The sequence below is a fragment of the Anabas testudineus genome, chromosome 18, assembly GCF_900324465.2.
Source record: "Anabas testudineus chromosome 18, fAnaTes1.2, whole genome shotgun sequence".
NCBI classification, from domain to species: Eukaryota; Metazoa; Chordata; class Actinopteri; order Anabantiformes; family Anabantidae; genus Anabas; species Anabas testudineus.
The window spans coordinates 11,648,469-11,666,841 of record NC_046627.1 but is presented as its reverse complement, the minus strand read 5'-3'; the positions used below and the strand labels follow the sequence as shown (position 1 = coordinate 11,666,841).

The 18,373-nt window shown below is 36.8% G+C and overlaps 1 protein-coding gene across 1 annotated transcript in view; it reads right to left on the bottom strand.

Moving 5' to 3' along the window:
* The window catches only part of LOC113168332 (trichohyalin-like), a 287,283-nt gene that overhangs the window by 184,933 nt on the left and 83,977 nt on the right, over positions 1-18,373 (bottom strand). Inside the window, exons 17-18 of the mRNA XM_033326581.1 lie at positions 13,932-13,958; positions 12,826-12,882 (exon numbers count right to left, since the gene is read on the bottom strand). Of these exons, the coding sequence (XP_033182472.1) occupies positions 12,826-12,882; positions 13,932-13,958 (84 nt within the window). The remainder of the gene's footprint in view (positions 1-12,825; positions 12,883-13,931; positions 13,959-18,373) is intronic.

Sequence of the window (18,373 nt, the reverse complement as noted above, 5' to 3'; positions counted from 1 at the left end):
CAGAGAAATTCAACAGTGCTTCGCTTTTTTATCGTCTCGCCGTCTCCTCACTACCAGGTTCACCTCGCTGCTCTCATTCAGGTAATCTATATTTCTTATTACATCAATATTCTACTGTGTGACTCCGGCTGACTGTCTCCTTTCTCAGACCTCTGCCCACACCCAAAGCCACCCCTCTTCAGCTGTGGCGCTACTGAATTAGTCCATGCTTTTCATCACCTCTAGGTTGGACTACTGTAATGCCTTACTGTCTGGCTGTTCAACCAGGTGCATAAACAAGCTTCAGTTAGTTCAGAATGCAGCAGCGAGAGTCCTCACTAGAACCAGAAGATATGAGCACATCACGCCTATCTTATCTACATTTCATTGGCTCCCTGTGAAATTTCGCATTGATTTTTAAATACTACTTTTGACATTTAAAGCATTAAATCATCTTGCGCCGCAGTATCTAAGTGAACCGCTAGTGTCTTATGATACACCACACCTGCTTCGATCAGAGGATGCTGGCTGCCTGTCAGTAACTCGTATCATAAAAACTACAGCTGGGGGCAGAGCCTTTTCTTACAAAGCCCCAAAGTTATGGAATAGCCTTCCAAATAGTGTTTGGGACTCAGACACAGTCTCAGTATTTAAGTCTAGGCTGAAAACCTATTTATTTAGTCAAGCATTTTTGTAAATAGATTTGCCTTAGAGAAAGACTCATGGACGAAGAGTTTTATGGTGAACTGGTATGTTTAGATGCTGTCTTCCTCACGCTCACTGATCACTCAGGTTGTTGACATTCATGCCACCAGTGGCGTCGCCTTGTTGTTTCACGGGGCCTCGCCCTGGTCGGCCTGTACATATGTATATGGTTCTGGTGTAGGGTTTTTTGATGTCACCTCCACTATTTTTGTACACTCTTGGCGTCCACGCGACCTTGCTATAGTGTTGCTTTGGTTTTGTGCACAGTCTCCTCCTGGGGTGTCTTAAAGAGTAATAATAATAATAAAGATAGTCTCTCACTTAAAGAATCACGGTTACTCTGCTAACAGGGTCGTTCTATAAAAAGCAGTTGTTTTAATTGTAAATTCATGTTTTAGTTGTTGGCTCGGGATCACCGTATTATCTGGTTTGTTTCTGAACTAAGTGAATGGGGGAGTTTTTCAGCCCTAAGCCCTTCTTTACTGCATGCATGGATTTGGAGGGTAAATGTAACCTTGCAGTGTTTATTAACCTCAGCATGTTTGGAAATTTTCTATTCTGGCTTTAGGGTGGCATATGGTTACACATATGACATGTTTTTAGAATAATAATTTTAACAAAATTGCCAGGCTCTGGGTTTGTTGTTTTATACTGAAATTGAACAAATGTTGTGTGGAGAAAAATGAGCATAAAGAAAAGTTGAACCTCTTTTTTCTCCAGTTGCAGCTGCTGTTGCTTGTTTTCCTGGCCAAGGTTATTGTAAAGTTCTAGTCTTTGTTTCACCTGAAAGAAGACAGAAGACAAAGAGAGAAGATGAGAGACATACACATGTTCTCTTAGGTGAATCAAGATACAGTCAGACAGTATGAGTCTGTCTCAACATTCATAATCAGCAGGTTTCAATAATCAATGACACATGATGAGGTTTTGAAATATATTTTTTATACATGGCCATTAGTCCAGTTTGTCACTGTTGTTCAATATGATATCATTATGTGTTTCAATGTGTTTATACTAATGTAAGAAAACTGTCAGTACATCAGAGTCAGTACTCAGATCATTATTTTACTGACTTCTACTACAACAGCTGTTAGAGATGGAGCAGTGACATCAGAATCTGGCTTTGTGTTGGAACATATTAAAATGAATCAAGTGTCTGCAACAAGAAGATATGTTTTATTTATTTTGTGCTCGCTACTATTGGTTTGGTAGTAAATTAATTTTGTAGTTAGTCATTTAAACTGCCACTTCCTCTAAAGTAACTTTCTAAATACTGCCCACAAATTGTAATTCACCACAGTTTCTCTCATGAAACAATCAATAGATTCAATTTTGTATTATTTTAGAGTCAATGATAACTTGATCATTCAGATTTAGTTTTAATGTATAGTTGTCTTGTTCTCAAATTACTAACAACATCTCCTCTTCAGTAAAACACAAATACTTTTTAAAGTGTATACTTTTAATTTGTTCTCATTAAATAATTTTTTAATTATTAATAGTAAAATGCATGATTCTTTCACACGAAACATGAGTTTTTAATCAAATTACGCAAAAAACACGTCACAAGTCACAAAAGAGACTCACTCTGCCACAGTGTGCTGTAAACAGTGAGAGGTAAAGAATGTGACCAGTTCAAATCTAGTTAGTTGGTTTGTCTTGTTTCACTGGTTGAACTTTGTGTTTCTGTGTTAAGCATCGTGCTGAGTTGTTGTCTGTGTTCTACAAACTACATCCATGTATGAGGATCAGACTTTAGATTCTTCTACAAAACTAATACTTCAACAAACTACTCCACATGTTAATGTAGAGTATGAACAGATACTATGTTTATATATTTATATATATTCACTGATTCACAGTGGTCGTTACACATTAAATGAACTTCTGTGGTTCTGGATCTGGTTTTGACTTGTTCCTGACTTTTGTCTTGATATTTAAACTTGTCCGCTGGAAACAAATCAGTGTTGAGTGAAGAAGATTCAAAGGAAATAATCAGAATAGATTTGTTGTCTAAATTCATAAAGTTCTTAATTCAAATTGTCAACATAAACTCACTTTATTAGGAACAACTGTACAATCTAATATCCAAAAAGGTTTTTGTTGTGAAAGGAGATAATTCTACTATATATTTATTACTGAGCTCATAGTTGGTGCTGGTGTCGTACTGAAGTAAATTATATTCAATTCAATTCAATTTTATTTGTAGAGCGCTTTTTACAATTAACATTGTCACAAAGCAGCTTTACACAACCAAAGAACAGTACATGAACAGTGAATGTGTAAGAATTATAATAATCAGATTGTCCCTGATGAGAAAGCCGAGGGCCATGGTGGCAAGAAAAACTCCCTGAGAAGGCAACAGGAAGAAACCTTGAGAGGAACCAGACTCAACAGGGAACCCATCCTCATATGGGTGATTACATGCTGTGTAGGCAGCAGGCAGTCCAGTATAACAGTTAATGTCTTTAAGTTAATGTGGAGTCCAGTTAGTTATTGCAGATGCAGAAAATGATGTTTCTGAAAATGGAATAAAATTTATTTTCTTTTTCGTGCAAGATCATGAGATATACATATTATACATATTGAGCCATAGCTGTGACCCCACATTCACGTAACATGAAATGTATCTATAGGTTACTTGCAGCTTTGTACGACATACCTGTTGAATGATGTGTAAATGATTTACAGACTATAAGTGCAAAGGCTGTAAACGACTGATTCTAACCGGCAACTTGTTACTTTCACTTTCACCAGTGCAGCTACACGAAGTGCTGGGGCAGTTTAAAAATGCATCTACAGGAAACTTGCAAAACTAAATCTAAAAAGTATTCATATTTTATCCATGAAACATACGCAGCTTTCCCACCAGACACAAAGTCTTTTACATTTTACTCTTATCATATTTAGTTAGAGGCTAAATGTTGAGAGACTTTTTGCCTATTCTGCGTTAAGGTGAAAATATGCTTTAAAATAGTTTTTTAAGGATAAACTTTACATGTCAAATATAAAATTATATTAAGATTAAGACGTACCTGCTGCATGATGTGTGGATTATTAACAGAGACTACAGAGGCAACGTGTGACTGGCTCAGCTGAACACTGTAACAAGTGAGAACCTGGTTCTAGCTGTCTGATAACACCTGTATATGCCTCCTCCTCCCTGGTAACACCCACTTTCCCTACATACTGCAAATACTCAGTGATCAGCGTCAACATTCAAAGCGATTTCGTAGGTCATGGAGCAGTGCACATTGTATGATACATTTAAAGAGAGGTTGTCTGGCTCGGTGGGTCGGTCTGGATCGCGGGAGCCCCGCGTTAAACTCTCCTGCATCAGTCTGTACAGTAGCAGGCTGCTTTCCAGCACCGCTCGCTCCAGACCCCGCAGTTCCTCTTCCATAGATCCATCTCTCTCTCTCTCGGTCCAACAAGACAGGTTAAATATCCCCGGATGAGCCTCAGAGTGAGCAACTCTTTTTATTTCAGATCCACCAAGACAGTAACAGCAGGTATTAGTGCAGTTTTTACCTCTTCTCCAGGTGTTCCCCTGAAAACCCTCCCCCGGAAGTAGACTTGACGTCACTCAACTATGTAAAACATGTCCCCCCACCATTTCCCTTCAACACAATAACTAAGAAACAGCAACTACTAGAACTACACAACATAATAATAACAATTAGATCAGCTACACTAATAATTAAAGAACATCGTTGACTCTTGTGTTGTTGCCTCTCAATTTCAGTGGGATTAGTATCAACTACCAAATGTCTGGTCTCCTGAACAGACCCACAGCAGATTCAAGGGGGGTTTTTGTTGTGACTGTAATTCCTTTTTAAAAATTTCCTAATTTTGTTAAACTCTTTGAAATGAAACTAACAGACTCACATCCTGAGTATTTCATGTCAAATTCAATATGATGATGTACAGAAGAAAAATGCTGTTCCATTACATATGGACCTAATTGTATGAGAGTTTATTAAACAGTAAATACTGATAATACAGATAAAAAGAGAGCATTTGCTACAGTATTTGTAAGGTACAGCTGTATTAACCAGATCAAATGTGAAAGGAACAGATGAGAAAATACTGGGACAATTGGATCTGCAAGATTCAACACAGTTCCCTCATACTAAGTATATAATAAGTATTGTAATAACTGTCAAAGAGTGTGATTTTTCCAGCACTGACAAGGGCAGCAGAAGTCTGACGTTAGGCACACAGTGGAGAAATAAGGTAATAAAGAAGGTAACACCTCAAACCTAGCTAAGCATCTGAAAGACAGGCATCAAGATCTTTACGAAGAATTCAAAGTGAGAGAGTTTAACTTAACATTAATTTTATTAGTTCATATCTTGTTACTCTTGTGGCAACGCTCCATATATTCCCAACAGCCAATATTAACTTGTTTAATCAAGCAACACTAAATAATGAGAACTGGTGATGCTCCTAGTAGTTACATGAGTTAAGTTAGTAAGTAAAAAAAGTTATTTTTTCTTGTTTCTCTTTGGCATATTATTGCTATTTTTTAATGACTTTAATGCCTTTAATTACTTGAAGGTTACATCCCACTCTTATTGCTGCAACAAAATAGAAGAGTTCATGTTAATGTCTGGTTCTGGTTGTACAACTGTCGAATGTTAAAATACACTAAGTTCATTTGTTTATTTTCTTGCCCTGGTATTGAAGTTGTTATAGCATATCATGGAATTTCAGTGGGATTGCTATCAACTACCAAATGTCTGATCTCGTGACATCCCTAATCGCCGCAGATTCAAGTGGGGTTTTTGTTGTGACTCATTTGTGTATGTGTGTATACAGTTACCAAAAATGTGGCTCATAAATATGTGCTATATATATATATTTGTTAAACTCTTTCAAGTGAAACTAAAAGACTCACATCCTGAGTATTTCATTTCAAATTCAATACGACAATGTACAGAAGAAAAATGCTGTTCCATTACATATAGACCTAAATGTATGAGAGTTTATTTAACAATAAATACAGATAATACAGATAAAAAGCGAGCATCAACATAAACTGAAAAACCATTTAACACGTGAGTCTTTAGTCTCGTTAGCAAGAGCTGAAGTGTGAACATAAAGGGTTTCTCATTGCTGACTTGCCGTTTTAACTTCCAGACTCCCGCTGTTTGTTCCTGTAGGACGGAGATTGGGCAGAAAAAAAAAAAATGACTCAAACAGACACTAACATGTTTGTTAAATCTTATGTGTCTATAAATGAGGGTTTGCCTTGTACATAAAAACTAGAGAACATGGTTTGATGTTAATATCAGATTGGTTCATTTGGGATATTGCCCTGTAAGTCTTTGAAAAACCTACTTGTAGTGTACATTAATATACTGTTAATATTTTATATCAAATGAATGCACTGTTTATTAACACACAAACAACGTTACCTTGTTGATTAGGTTTTTGAGAAGGATTTTGTTGACTGAGCTCGGACAGCTTGGTCTGGTGACTGTCAGGTAGCCTATGTTTAATTTTCTGTAGCTGAGGAGAGAACAACACACACACACACACACTTAAACTCTATTTACCTGGAGCAGATTTTACAAGTTTGATTTATTTACTTCACTTTCTCTGCTGATTACTTTTTTAAGATTTTAAGTGAACTTTGTGGGAACGTGTGAGTTATAGTTATCACAATATATATAAAAAATTATATATGAGTATATATGTGAATAGTTGGGTGTACATGCTGAAAAAGTACAGCAGTGCAGCACAATTATTTTTACAGAGAGCAGCTGGTGAAGAGCAGGAAACTGTCCTTCAGTCTCTATGTCCTTGCCCAGATGCTGCACACTCTCCTGCTTGAAGGAAGAGTTCCTGCCTAGGGTGAGTGATGTCTCTCATAATGCAGAGAGACTTATCTGTCCATCTGTTGGTGGAAATATCCATTGTGCAGTCAATTATTGCTTAAAGTTGGTGGAATGATGGTATTGAAGCCTGTGCTAACATCCAAGAAGAGCAGCCTCACATAGGAGCACTGGTTTTCCAGATGTGTGAGGGCCTGATGTATAACAGCTGAGGTAGCATCTGCAGTATAGGAATCAGCAGACAGGTTGATTTGCGTCCTTAAGTGTGTCATTACCTGTTTCTCAAAGTTTCTCATAATTATAGGACTCAGTGTGATGGTGGGCACAGTCGCCAAGGACAAAGGGGGCTCACTGGGGATAATCGAGTGTCATGGACGGTCTGAGTTGACGGAACATGGGGTGTTTCAGAGGCATTATTGTTGATTGAAATGAAATGGTTCATTTATCCCTGGGATTGGACAGGGTGGGGAAGGAGGGATTGGAAGTGCACACTGATGTACGACTCATGAAATATTGGCTCTAGTGTAATATGCTTGCTGACATTAAAACCATGCGTGAGCTCAGTCAACAGTGGCTTCTGAAGTGAGGATATCTTCGTTGCCTCTACTTCAAGTTCTTTTAGCCGTATTTCCTTCTCAGCTTCTATCTCCAGTCTACGAACTTGTAACCAGAGACCGTTATCAGCTTTACGCACCTCATCTTTCTCCTGTTCCTCCACTAAACTGCTGTCACACTAAAGATCAGGTGAGAGGGCGAACTTGGAGAGGATTCAAAGCGGGCGTACGAGTCATTCAGGGCATCAGGTAGTGATGGATCTAGGGAACACTGTGCATCTTTTCCTGCTGTAATCAGTGATGCATTTGATTCCTGTCCTTATAGTCTAGGAGTTCTTTGAGGACATATCGGTTTAAAGTAAATTGAACTCATCATTTTTTTTTATAGTATCTGTATTTCTACGTTCATAATAATTATAAGTTAGTCAATGAACTATTTGCTGTCAGACTTTCCCATACACACAGAACATGTTAAAAACCAAAGAGCTACTGACTGATGGATGACGTACTGATAAAAAGTCAAGTGTCATATTTCTTGGTGTGTATTGTTCTTTTTTTTTCTAAATATAAAGATGTTTGTAACAATTTTAACTTCCCTACATTAGAAGGTTTGTATGTATATAAGCACTAGAGACCTTTAACGGGTTCAATCACAAAATCTGCAAAATGTTACAGTGTTTCTAGTGAAAAGTAGAAACACTAATAAAATACAAACCAGCCTATATAACACCACATTTTAGAGAACATATGTAAATTGATCAATATGATTCAAAAACATAAAAATCAACATTATAATCTTGGATTTAAATGTGCACTGAAGAGGTTCAGCTTGTGTCTACAAAACATGATGTGAGCTGCGTCTCATATACAGTGAATCATTTCATAACAGTTCCGTATTTTACTTGATCAGGATTATTTGTGACTGCTTGACTGTAGCTGATGAGAACAGACATGTTGCTCCATTGTCCTGTATGTCCGGTGTGGATGTGGTTTCTGTAACACTTGACTCAGATCATTGGTTCTTTGTTGGCTGGTTGTTGTGTTATGATCTGAAAACCTGTTGGAAATTAACAGGTTATTTACAGTTCTTTGCCCTATAAGTGGGTTTTCATAAATTTGGCAATCTACAGCAACTGAACCTGCCACATACAGTACATCTAATCACTGCTATTAAGGTGACAGAAAAAAAAAAAGAAAATGTGTGTAAATGTGAGTCAATTTTTATCTGATTTAACCTGGAATATATCTACACTAAGAAACACAAATTATCTTATAGTTAATGAGGTTAAAGCGCAGGAGTTTGGTTTTGTTTTAATGTTATCAGTGATCTTCAGTATAAAACTGTGAGGAGGTTAAAGATCAGTGTGATCAGCTGAAGTCAACCACCAACGAATTTCCAACAAAGCCTGTGAGTCAAGCTCCTCATTTTAGTGATTCAGCTGATCAAAGAACTTGTTATTCATATTTTCTGTCAGAGGACAGTTAATGGATTAATTATTTCTCTGTTCATCAGTAACACTTGGGTTTAGTTTCAACAACTGTTATTTGTTGTGTCAGATTTTCAGCACTGATTAATAATCCAGAAAACGTTTTTATTTTTAATATTTTTAATGAATCAAGTCTTCTCTGTTTGATCTATTTCTCAGTCTCCTGTTAGTTTAAAGCAGGTGGAGACAACTCTGGTCCTCACTGCTGCTGTCCTGCTGGTTCTCCAACTAACTACTGCTCATTACCTGGATCAGGTGTTCTCAGCCAATCAGAAGCTGGAAGATAGTCGGAAGTGGTCGTAGTGAATTCAGTCATGTCTATAATAACAGCAGCTTTTATTACTGTTATATGGAAGAAACCAAGTTAGGAACAACTAAGTGTCTGTGATGACAAACCTTTTAAATGTATGTATTTATTATTCTACAGCCACACAACAAATGTACTGATAGTTTGGTCGTTTGATGTTTCAGGTTTCTTGTCATGGCTGCTGTGTCTTGGTCATATTAACAAATTTACATGTTTTAATCAAAAGATAAAGAGAGAAATGACAGATAACTGATGTAAAAATGAATATCTGTGACCTTGTTCTCCAGCTGATTCTTCAAGAGCTCATTCTTTATCTTAGTGTTTAAGGTTAAATGTAATTAAAATATCTTCTCATTTTCTTTAATCTCATCAGACTTTGAAACTACAGACTGAACATCAGTAAACCATGAACCTCTTGTTTCTTGGTCTCCAGCTCCTTTTCCAGCTGCTGTCTCTGATCCTCACTCCTCTGTTTCTCCTCTTTGAGCTTCTGAACTTCAGTCATTAGTTGATTCACCTGAGAGCAGAGAGAAGACAAAGAGAAGATGAGAGACCTGTTCTCTTATTAAGGTCAATGACTTCAAACTAACACTAACACTTTGAACATGAAGCTCCTTCATCATCTGATTTCTGCTGATTCTGAACTAAAGTCACTGATGTGGAGGAAAATGTGTTAACTTGAAACAAACTTGTGACAAACTTTTGTCACTGCCAAATTTTTTAGCCATGACTGATAATTATACATGTAATTTACTACACAACCAAACATGAAAACAATACAGATACAAATAGTAAATATTCTGCATATAAAGATAAATATTCTATAGCGCTTTTCTAACTGATACTCAAAGTGCTTTACACTGCGTCTCATTCACCCATTCACACACTGATGGCAAAGCTGCTATGCAGTTGACCTGACTCACCAGGGTCAACTTGGGTTTCAGTATCTTGCCCAAGGACACTGTCATGTGACGTGGCAGCCGGGAATTGAACCACCAATTCTATGATTGGCAGGTGACTGCTCTACCTATCAAGCCACAGCCACCCCAATATATATAAAAGGAAACAAACAAAAAAAGAAGTAGGTGTCTGCAGGATAATTAATGTCAAAAATAAACATATAAATATGAACCTGCTCTTTTGTGGTTTTCAGCTCCTCCTCCAGAGTCTGAACTTTATTCTCAGCTTCTTCTCTCTTCTTCTTCTCCTCAGTCAGCAACTTATCCTGAGACAGAGATTAAAAACCAGATGAGTTTCCTTTCAGTGAATGTGACTGAACATACAGTGTGATGAACACACCACAAACATATTGTATCATGTGATTTGTAGCATTTCTTGTTTGTTTGTTCCAGTTGGAAACACTCAGCTCCTCCTGTGTTCAAACTCTGCAGTTCAATCCAAATCAAACTGACCTTTAACCAGATTACCCTCAATAAGATCACACTTCATTCTCAGTCACTGTCTCACTGCAGTGACTCGAAAGAAAACTGCTGAATTTATGAATTTTATTCTAACATGATCTCTTACCAGAAAGAAGGAGCTGGAGGAAATAAAAAAAATTGCTTCATTCACAATCAACTGACTGAAGACTTTTACAAGTGATGATATTTGAGTAGGTTTGTTTCCTCTCTGTTTTAACATTAGGACAACTAACCCTAACCCTGACTTTCATGGTATTATGTGTATAAGCAATAAATCATGTTTTAATCTTCATGGCTAATAAAATGTTCTCATATTGCAGATTTTTAAAGGGAGCAGTATTTTATTTTAATCAACAAAATCTGAAATCTTTCACTTAAAAAAAAACAATTCAACAAATCACTGTTTTACATAGAGGATAAAAACTGAAATCACATGAACAGATAAGAGATTTAACCCTTATATTATGTTAAGGGTCAATTTAACCCATTTCATTTTTTTTGTTGACCAAAGTACTGTTTATCCTTTTTTTATCTTCATGAAATCTTATGACTTTTCCTCATCTGGGGTCATTAAATGGTGTGTAAAAGATGGACACTCTGATGTCTCCTGGAATGTCTGTGCACAGCTTGTATACAAAGATGATGTTGCGGGTCATTTTGACCCGGACACTTTTTATGTGGGTAAAAAAGTTGGTCAGATCCAAAGTGAACATGTCTGTCTGATGTACTTAGTTTTGAATAGCCTCTGAATAAACATTCAGACCCACAGACCCAGGTGTGTGTACAGGACAAGCTTTCTTGCCTTTGTCCTTGTCACTGTTCTCATGTCATCTCTTTGAGAAGCAGACCAAAAATTAGCTCCAGAAGGTTTAAAGCTGAAGAAGTTTTATCACTGATTTTTAACTGGGATAGTGAAGAAGAAGAGATTTCAGAGACAGAGGACTGATCAGACCCCGAGGACAATATTATTGATGATCCTGACTGCCAATTTTCCTACTATGAGGAGGATTCAGAGGAGGAGTCTGCTGCCGTCTCTACATTAGACGAAAACCAAGGACTGCAGCAAACATCATCCACAGAGGGGATATGAACATCTAAAGATGGCAATATAAAATGGTCAACATCACCACACCTAAGCCGAGGCAGACTGGCATCTTCCAATGTCATCAAAATGACTCCTGGTACTACAAGATTTGCAGTCACACAAGTTGATGATATTCAATCCGCGTTTAGCTCTTCATATCCCCACCAATAGAGAATACTTGCCATGAGTAACTTGGAGGGGAGGCGTGTATTTTAAGAGAAATGGAAGCCAATGGATCAGAGTGACTTGCATGCTTATTTTGGAATTCTAGTATTAGCTGGAGTTTACAGGTCAAAGAATGGAAGGCCAATATTTTTCAATTACAATTATATAATTGAAAAAGTCAAGTTCGTGCCATCCATCCAATCTGCAATAGATCCAGTGGATACAGGTGTACAGAAACGGAAGAGATGCCAGGTCTGTCCCTCCGGAAAGGACAGTAAAACAAGAACATCTTGTGTGAAATGCAAGAATTACATCTGCAGAAAGCACGCAGTTACATTATGTCCATCATGTGGACAACATTGAAAATGTTGAACACTAAAAATCTAAAACTAAACTAAATAGTTTCAAAAACAAATTTCAAATAATATCACATTTGGTTGTATGTCAGTTTTTAAAATGTTTATCCAGTTGTTTAAACCCAGTTTTTTGACAGTTCTGAGTGGATTTACACAGTGTGGGTCAAATTTACCCGCAACATAACCTATGTGATTTTTTTTCAACATAATATAAGGGTTAAATGAAAAAAATGAATTATTGTGATCTTGTTCTCAACCCCCTCCTTCTTATTCTTCACACTCTGTAGCTGCCAGTTTAACTGGGAGGTTGGAGAGATGAAGAGAAACAATTCATTATCAATAGATTTAGACACAGCATTTATTCTAAGTGAATGATCATTTCTCATTGGTTGTAAGTTGTGTTTCTAATTCTCTAATGTTCTACATCCGAACATATTACAGTGAATTTTGGGATGTGATCTACAACATGGTGACTGAGTGAACGCTCTGAGAAAATGTTTAGGTCAATATGAATATAAAGTTTGTTTAAAGATTTATAGAGGTAAAATATCACCAAAGGTTTAAATTAAATACTGAGTAATATCATGTTAAATGTGAAACAACCTGACAGTGTTAAAGTAAAAAAAAGAGTAGTGGTGATATGTGGGTTCAATTTCTGTCACAAGACAATAATAGATAAAACCACCTAAAGTAAAAAAGTGTTAACAACAAACTAATGTGGACACAATAATTATTATTTAACATTTCAGTAAGAAACAAAAATCTGTGTTTTGTCTACATTAATTTAACTGATATTTGAATGAATTCACACTCAGCTACAAACATTATTACTTTTTGTTTTACATAATCTCATTTACTACACCAGCTCCAAATCAATGTTTAATACAGAAGAGGAATTGATTCAGGTAAAGAAACACAAAAACATACCTCCTTAATCTGGTTCTCAGCCTCGCCCTTCTCCTTCTTCACAGTCTGCTCATAAAACTGGGAGGTCGGAGAGAGAAAGAGAAACAGTTCATTAACAATAAATGTAGACACAGCATCTACAACATGGTGACTGAGTGAACAAATGTTTAGGTCAACATGAATTTAAAGTTTGTTTAAAGGTTTATAGGTCTTATATATCATCACAAGTATAAATTAAATACTGGGTAATAGCATGTTAAATTGGAAACAACCTAATAGTGTTAAAGTAACAAAAACAGTAGTGGTGATATGTGGGTTTAATTTCTGTCACTTTCACTAGATTAAATCACCCAAAGTAGAAATGTGTTAACAACAACTAAATGTGGACACAATGAATATTATTTAACATTTCTGTAAAAAACAATGATTCAAGTTTCCTCTTCATTAATTTTAATTGATATCTGAATAAATCCACACTCAACTACAAACATTATTAGTCTTTGTTGGCACCAGCCCAAGCTGAGATTTTCCTCAGTTCTCCACCTCACTCTCCTTCTGGACTCCACCCACCAGTCCCTTCTCTCCCTCTGCTCACAGCAATCAGCTGAACATTGGACTCACCTCTGCCCCCTTCTCCCTACAAAACTCTCCTCTGCCCTTTCCCCTCTGTCAGTTTGCCGTCATTCCCCAACATGTGTGTTTCCCATGCCTGCTCGTCCTCCTCAGCCCTGTCTGCTTCCCCCCTTGGACTCTCTGGATTTCGTTCTCCCCCCTCTGAGCATTTGGACTTTGTTACCTGTTTCTCAGTGAGTGTTTCCCTGCAATTTTGCAGTGTTTTTTGATTTGTACATTGGTTTTTGATTTATTACCCTGTCCTTCGCCATTTTGGATAGTTTTACATTGTTCCTTTGTCCTCATATTTCTGCCTATTTTTTTAGTGTTGGTTGACACCCTGCTTAGTTCCCTGTTTTGTAGTTTTACACAATAAATCCTGTGTTCTGTTCAAACCTGCCTCTTCCCCTTTTTAACTTGGGACACTCATTTACTACACAGGCTGCATCACCAAATAACAGTTTAATACAGAAGATGAACTGATTTAATAAAAAAACAAACAAAAGAAAACATACCTCCATTCTCTTCTTCACAAGATCGTGCTGCTCATAAGACCGAGAGGTTGGAGAGATGAAGAGAAACAATTCATTATCAATAGATGTAGACACAGCATTTATTCTAAGTGAATGATCATTTCTCATTGGTTTTAAGTTGTGTTTCTAATTATCTTCATTCAACATCAGTTTGAATCTGAATTGACTCTGAATGATTTGATCCAATAAACACATCAAGTGTCTCTGAACTGTTTGGTTCCTGCTCCCTCTGGCTCTATCATTCAGACACTATTAGACTGACTGGAATCACTAAATCTGGGAGAGAAACAGTTCCAACTATTATTGGATGTTAAATACCAAACTAGCTGCTCAGTGTTGGACAATGTAACACACTAACACAGAGAGAAAACCTCTTCATGTTTCCAGCATTGAACAGAGCTCTGGAAAAGTTTCTGATTGGACTTTTTCTAATCACTCGTAATGAATCAAGTCTCCTGTTAGTTTAAAGCAGGATGAGACAACTCTGGTCCTCACTGCTGCTGTCCTGCTGGTTCTCCAACTATCTCCTGCTCATTACCTGGATCAGGTGTGTTCAGCCAATCAGAAGCTTAGTTTTATTTGAGACCTGCTCTCTTATTATCCTGAATGAGTTAAAACAAACACTTTGAACATGCAGCTTCTTCAGATAAATTCCCACTGAACTGTAATGTCTACTCAAATATTTATTTGAGTTTTAGTTTAAATAAATTATTTTTAGGACAACAGCTTCTCCTTAGTTTAGTTTCTCTGTCTGCAGTGAGCTGTGAGCAGGTGAAGAGTCAGGACTTCACTGCTGTCGCTGGGAGAGAAAACCTGGTCCTGAATCAGAGGACTCTGTTCCTCACTGTTTAGGATGGACTTTATCAGGAGGTGTTGAAGCTAGAACCATGTGACACTGACAGCTGATCCAGCTCCTTCAGTACATCCATGTATTTCAGCAGCTTCTCCCACTGTTCCCACCACAGATCCAGATCAACATAAACATGAAGCTGGATTCAGACACATGCTCGACTCTCAGTGTCAGTTTTACCTTTGTCTTGTACCTCATCAGTTGCTTTGGATAAAAGTATCTAACCTGACTAAACAACTAAATGTTAAAGTTAAAACCGATACAAGTTTTATAGTTTTCTAATATTTGATAGTAAACGTTACACTGTTTTTTACTTTCAGGAAAACAGTTGATTTTACCATCATCACTTACCACAGCGGTGGAGGACCCAGCTGGAGCAGCTCCACTTGTTCCCGACTGATGAAAGACAGAAATTAAAAGAGACAATTTCTTTCATCTGTAGCTGTTGCTCCATAACAGCTACAGATGATCATCTCTAACACAAAAATCACAATATTTGGATTAATCAACAAAGCAATACATTCTCAGCTTCTAGGTTTGTACTTTACACATTGTGTGTTTAAATTAGAGCAGGTGTAACAACACCTCATGTCAGATTTTTCCATCGAACAAACAAACAGCCAATCAGAAGCTGGAAGATACCATCTCAGATGAGGCGGAGTGATAGAAAGTGAATTAGTATCTTCCAGCTTCTCACTGACTGAACTCACCTGATCTTTCTGTTTTTTTTATGTATTTATTTAATTTTCTTTTTCATAAATTAACAAATGCTAAATGAGAGATGAGTTACAAAAACTACCACAGATTTTACCACTTTCTTAGTACATAGAAGATATTAAACAATTATCTTGCATTTGACATTAACTTAATTCTATTTTCATATTTGAAGACTTTGTCTTACAGTCAAGTACCGTTTTTGGACATATTTGAAATAGTTTGGTTTGGGATTTTCAAAAAAAAAGTGTTAAATGTTAATTACCATATTTTACCTATAAATATGTTTTTGTGTCTGTAAGAATCATTCATATAAAATATACAGATGTTGTGTTCAATAAAAATTAAAATAGCCTATAGCTGCGATCCTTATGGTATTTATTTAGTGGACGCGTGAACACATTGGCCAATTGAGTTAAGTCATCCCTCATGACTTCACCTAGCAAATTGTTTCTGTGAATCACATGCGGCAAATATAGTGACTCAACAGTTGATGAGAGAAAGTTCAAGGTTGGAAATAATAATAAACAAAGATGGAGATAACAGAGAGAGGAGATAATGGGAATTTGTTCTGATTTGATTTCTTTGATCATGACTTTAAATAGGAAAGTGAATGATTTTCATTTCTTTCTTTTTGGTTTCTGTCTGCTGTGAATGTTGTTCAAGCTGTTGGTAAATCTACTAAAAAGCTAAGTTGGGTTTTAAAACTAAAGAAAGACGATGGAATTAAACTGACTCTCAGTAAATCATGAACCTCTTGTTTATTGGTCTCCAGCTCCTTTTCCTGCTGCTGTCTCTGATCCTCACTCCTCTGTTTCTCCTCTTTGAGCTTCTGAACTTCAGTCATTAGTTGATTCACCTGAGAGCAGAGAGAAGACAAAGAGAAGATGAGAGACCTGTTCTCTTATTAAGGTCAATGACTTCAAACTAACACTAACACTTTGAACATGAAGCTCCTTCATCATCTGATTTCTGCTGATTCTGAACTAAAGTCACTGATGTGGAGGAAAATGTGTTAATGACCAGAATCCACTGACTTGATTATCAGTGTGATAACAGATGATGTCATGTTCAAACTATGTATTTAATGTCTGGTATAACTATTAATCCAGTTCTCCACCAATGTTCTCCAGTAAATCAGAATCTGGTCTCCATGTTTACTTGTCTCTTAGTCTGGTCGAGCTCCTCGTTCTTCTTCTTCAGTTCATTTTGTGTCTCATTCAGCTTCTTCTCAGTTGACTTTTGTTGGTTCTTCAGCTGTCAAAGACATTTTACAAAGTTTGTTAAAGTTTGACAAAGAATCTGAACGTATCTGTAAATTGGGACAGAAATAAAGTGATTTAGTTTAAATCTTAAATTGCTAAACTAAAGCTATTTATTTTGCAGATCTCTTTTAATAATTCAAATTCACCCGTCAGAGACTTTTCTTCACAGTCTTTACTTTACTTTTATTTGAGACCTGCTCTTTTATTATTCTGAATGAGTTAAAACAAACAGCAACACTTTGAACATGGAAGTTCTTCAGATAAATTCCCACTGAGCTAAGTAATTTGTAATCTTTTAAAACAACAGGTTCTCCTTCTCAGGGAAGTATGAATACTCTTTATGTGCATATTACAGCTTTTTATTTGAAAACAAATACCTGACATTACTTTTATGTCATAGTTTTTGCACATCTCCTCTGTGTATGCACTTTAATTTATGGTCCCCTTTCTTTTTCAGATACTACCCTCCTCCTGCATGTTCCTGCCTCCATCTCATCACAGCATATCGACCCTCATTTGGTTCCCTCATCTGGTTATCTCCACCCCATCACTACATAAGCCACTCCACTCCCCGGCCTCCCTGTCAGTCCGTTGTCTCTGCTGAGGAGACCTCTCCCGTCTCCCAGTCTCATTAACTACTTACTTCAGAATAGTTTTTGGATCCTCCTGCTTGTTTATGCAGCCGTCTTTAGTTCCTTTGTCATTAGTTTAGTTTCATCTGTCTCCTAGTCTGTGCCTGCCCATGTGTTGCGACCTGTGATTAAAACTCTGTTCACTACTCCAGCCTGCCGACATCGTGCTTTTGGGTCCTCGCCTCGTTGTGCTTGTGACATTTACACAACATGTTGTTCTACAAACTACATCCATGTATGAGGATCAAAGTTTAGATTCTTCTACAAAACTAATACTTTCACAAAATACTGCACATGTTAATGTAGAGTATGAACATATACTATGTTCCTTTCTGCAAACTGATTCACAGTGGTTGTTACACATTTAGTGGACTTTTGTGGTTCTGGATCTGATTTTTACTTGTTCCTGAGCCCTGGCTTGATATTTAACATTTGAAACAAATCATTGTTGAGAGAAGAAAATTCAAAGGGAATAATTCTACTAGTTAGTTCATCTAAATCTGTTGTTCAGTGCTGCACAGTTCTATGTGTGGAAGTTTTTTTTTTTTTACTGAACATCTGTTTTCTATTTTCACGAAACCACTAAGTTTCTGCATTTGAATTTACCATCATCACTTACCACAGAGGTGGAGGACCCAGCTGGAGCAGCTCCACTTGTTCCCAACTGATTAATGACAGAAATAAAGAGAGACATGTTCCTTTATGAAATAATCATTTTGTGGATTTACTGAGTCCTTCACAGACTAGAAATCTTAATAGTTTTTGTTAAAGTTAAAGTAGAAAGATGAACGTCAGCATTGAACTGCTGGACTTCAGAGTCAAACAGGGAATAAAAAGAAAATCTGAGGAACATGTTTTATCATCACTGTATATTAGAATTAATGCACCACAACAGCTACAGATGATCAGCTCTAATTAATAATTTAACTTCTCAACCTAAACTCATTTTATTAGAAACAACTA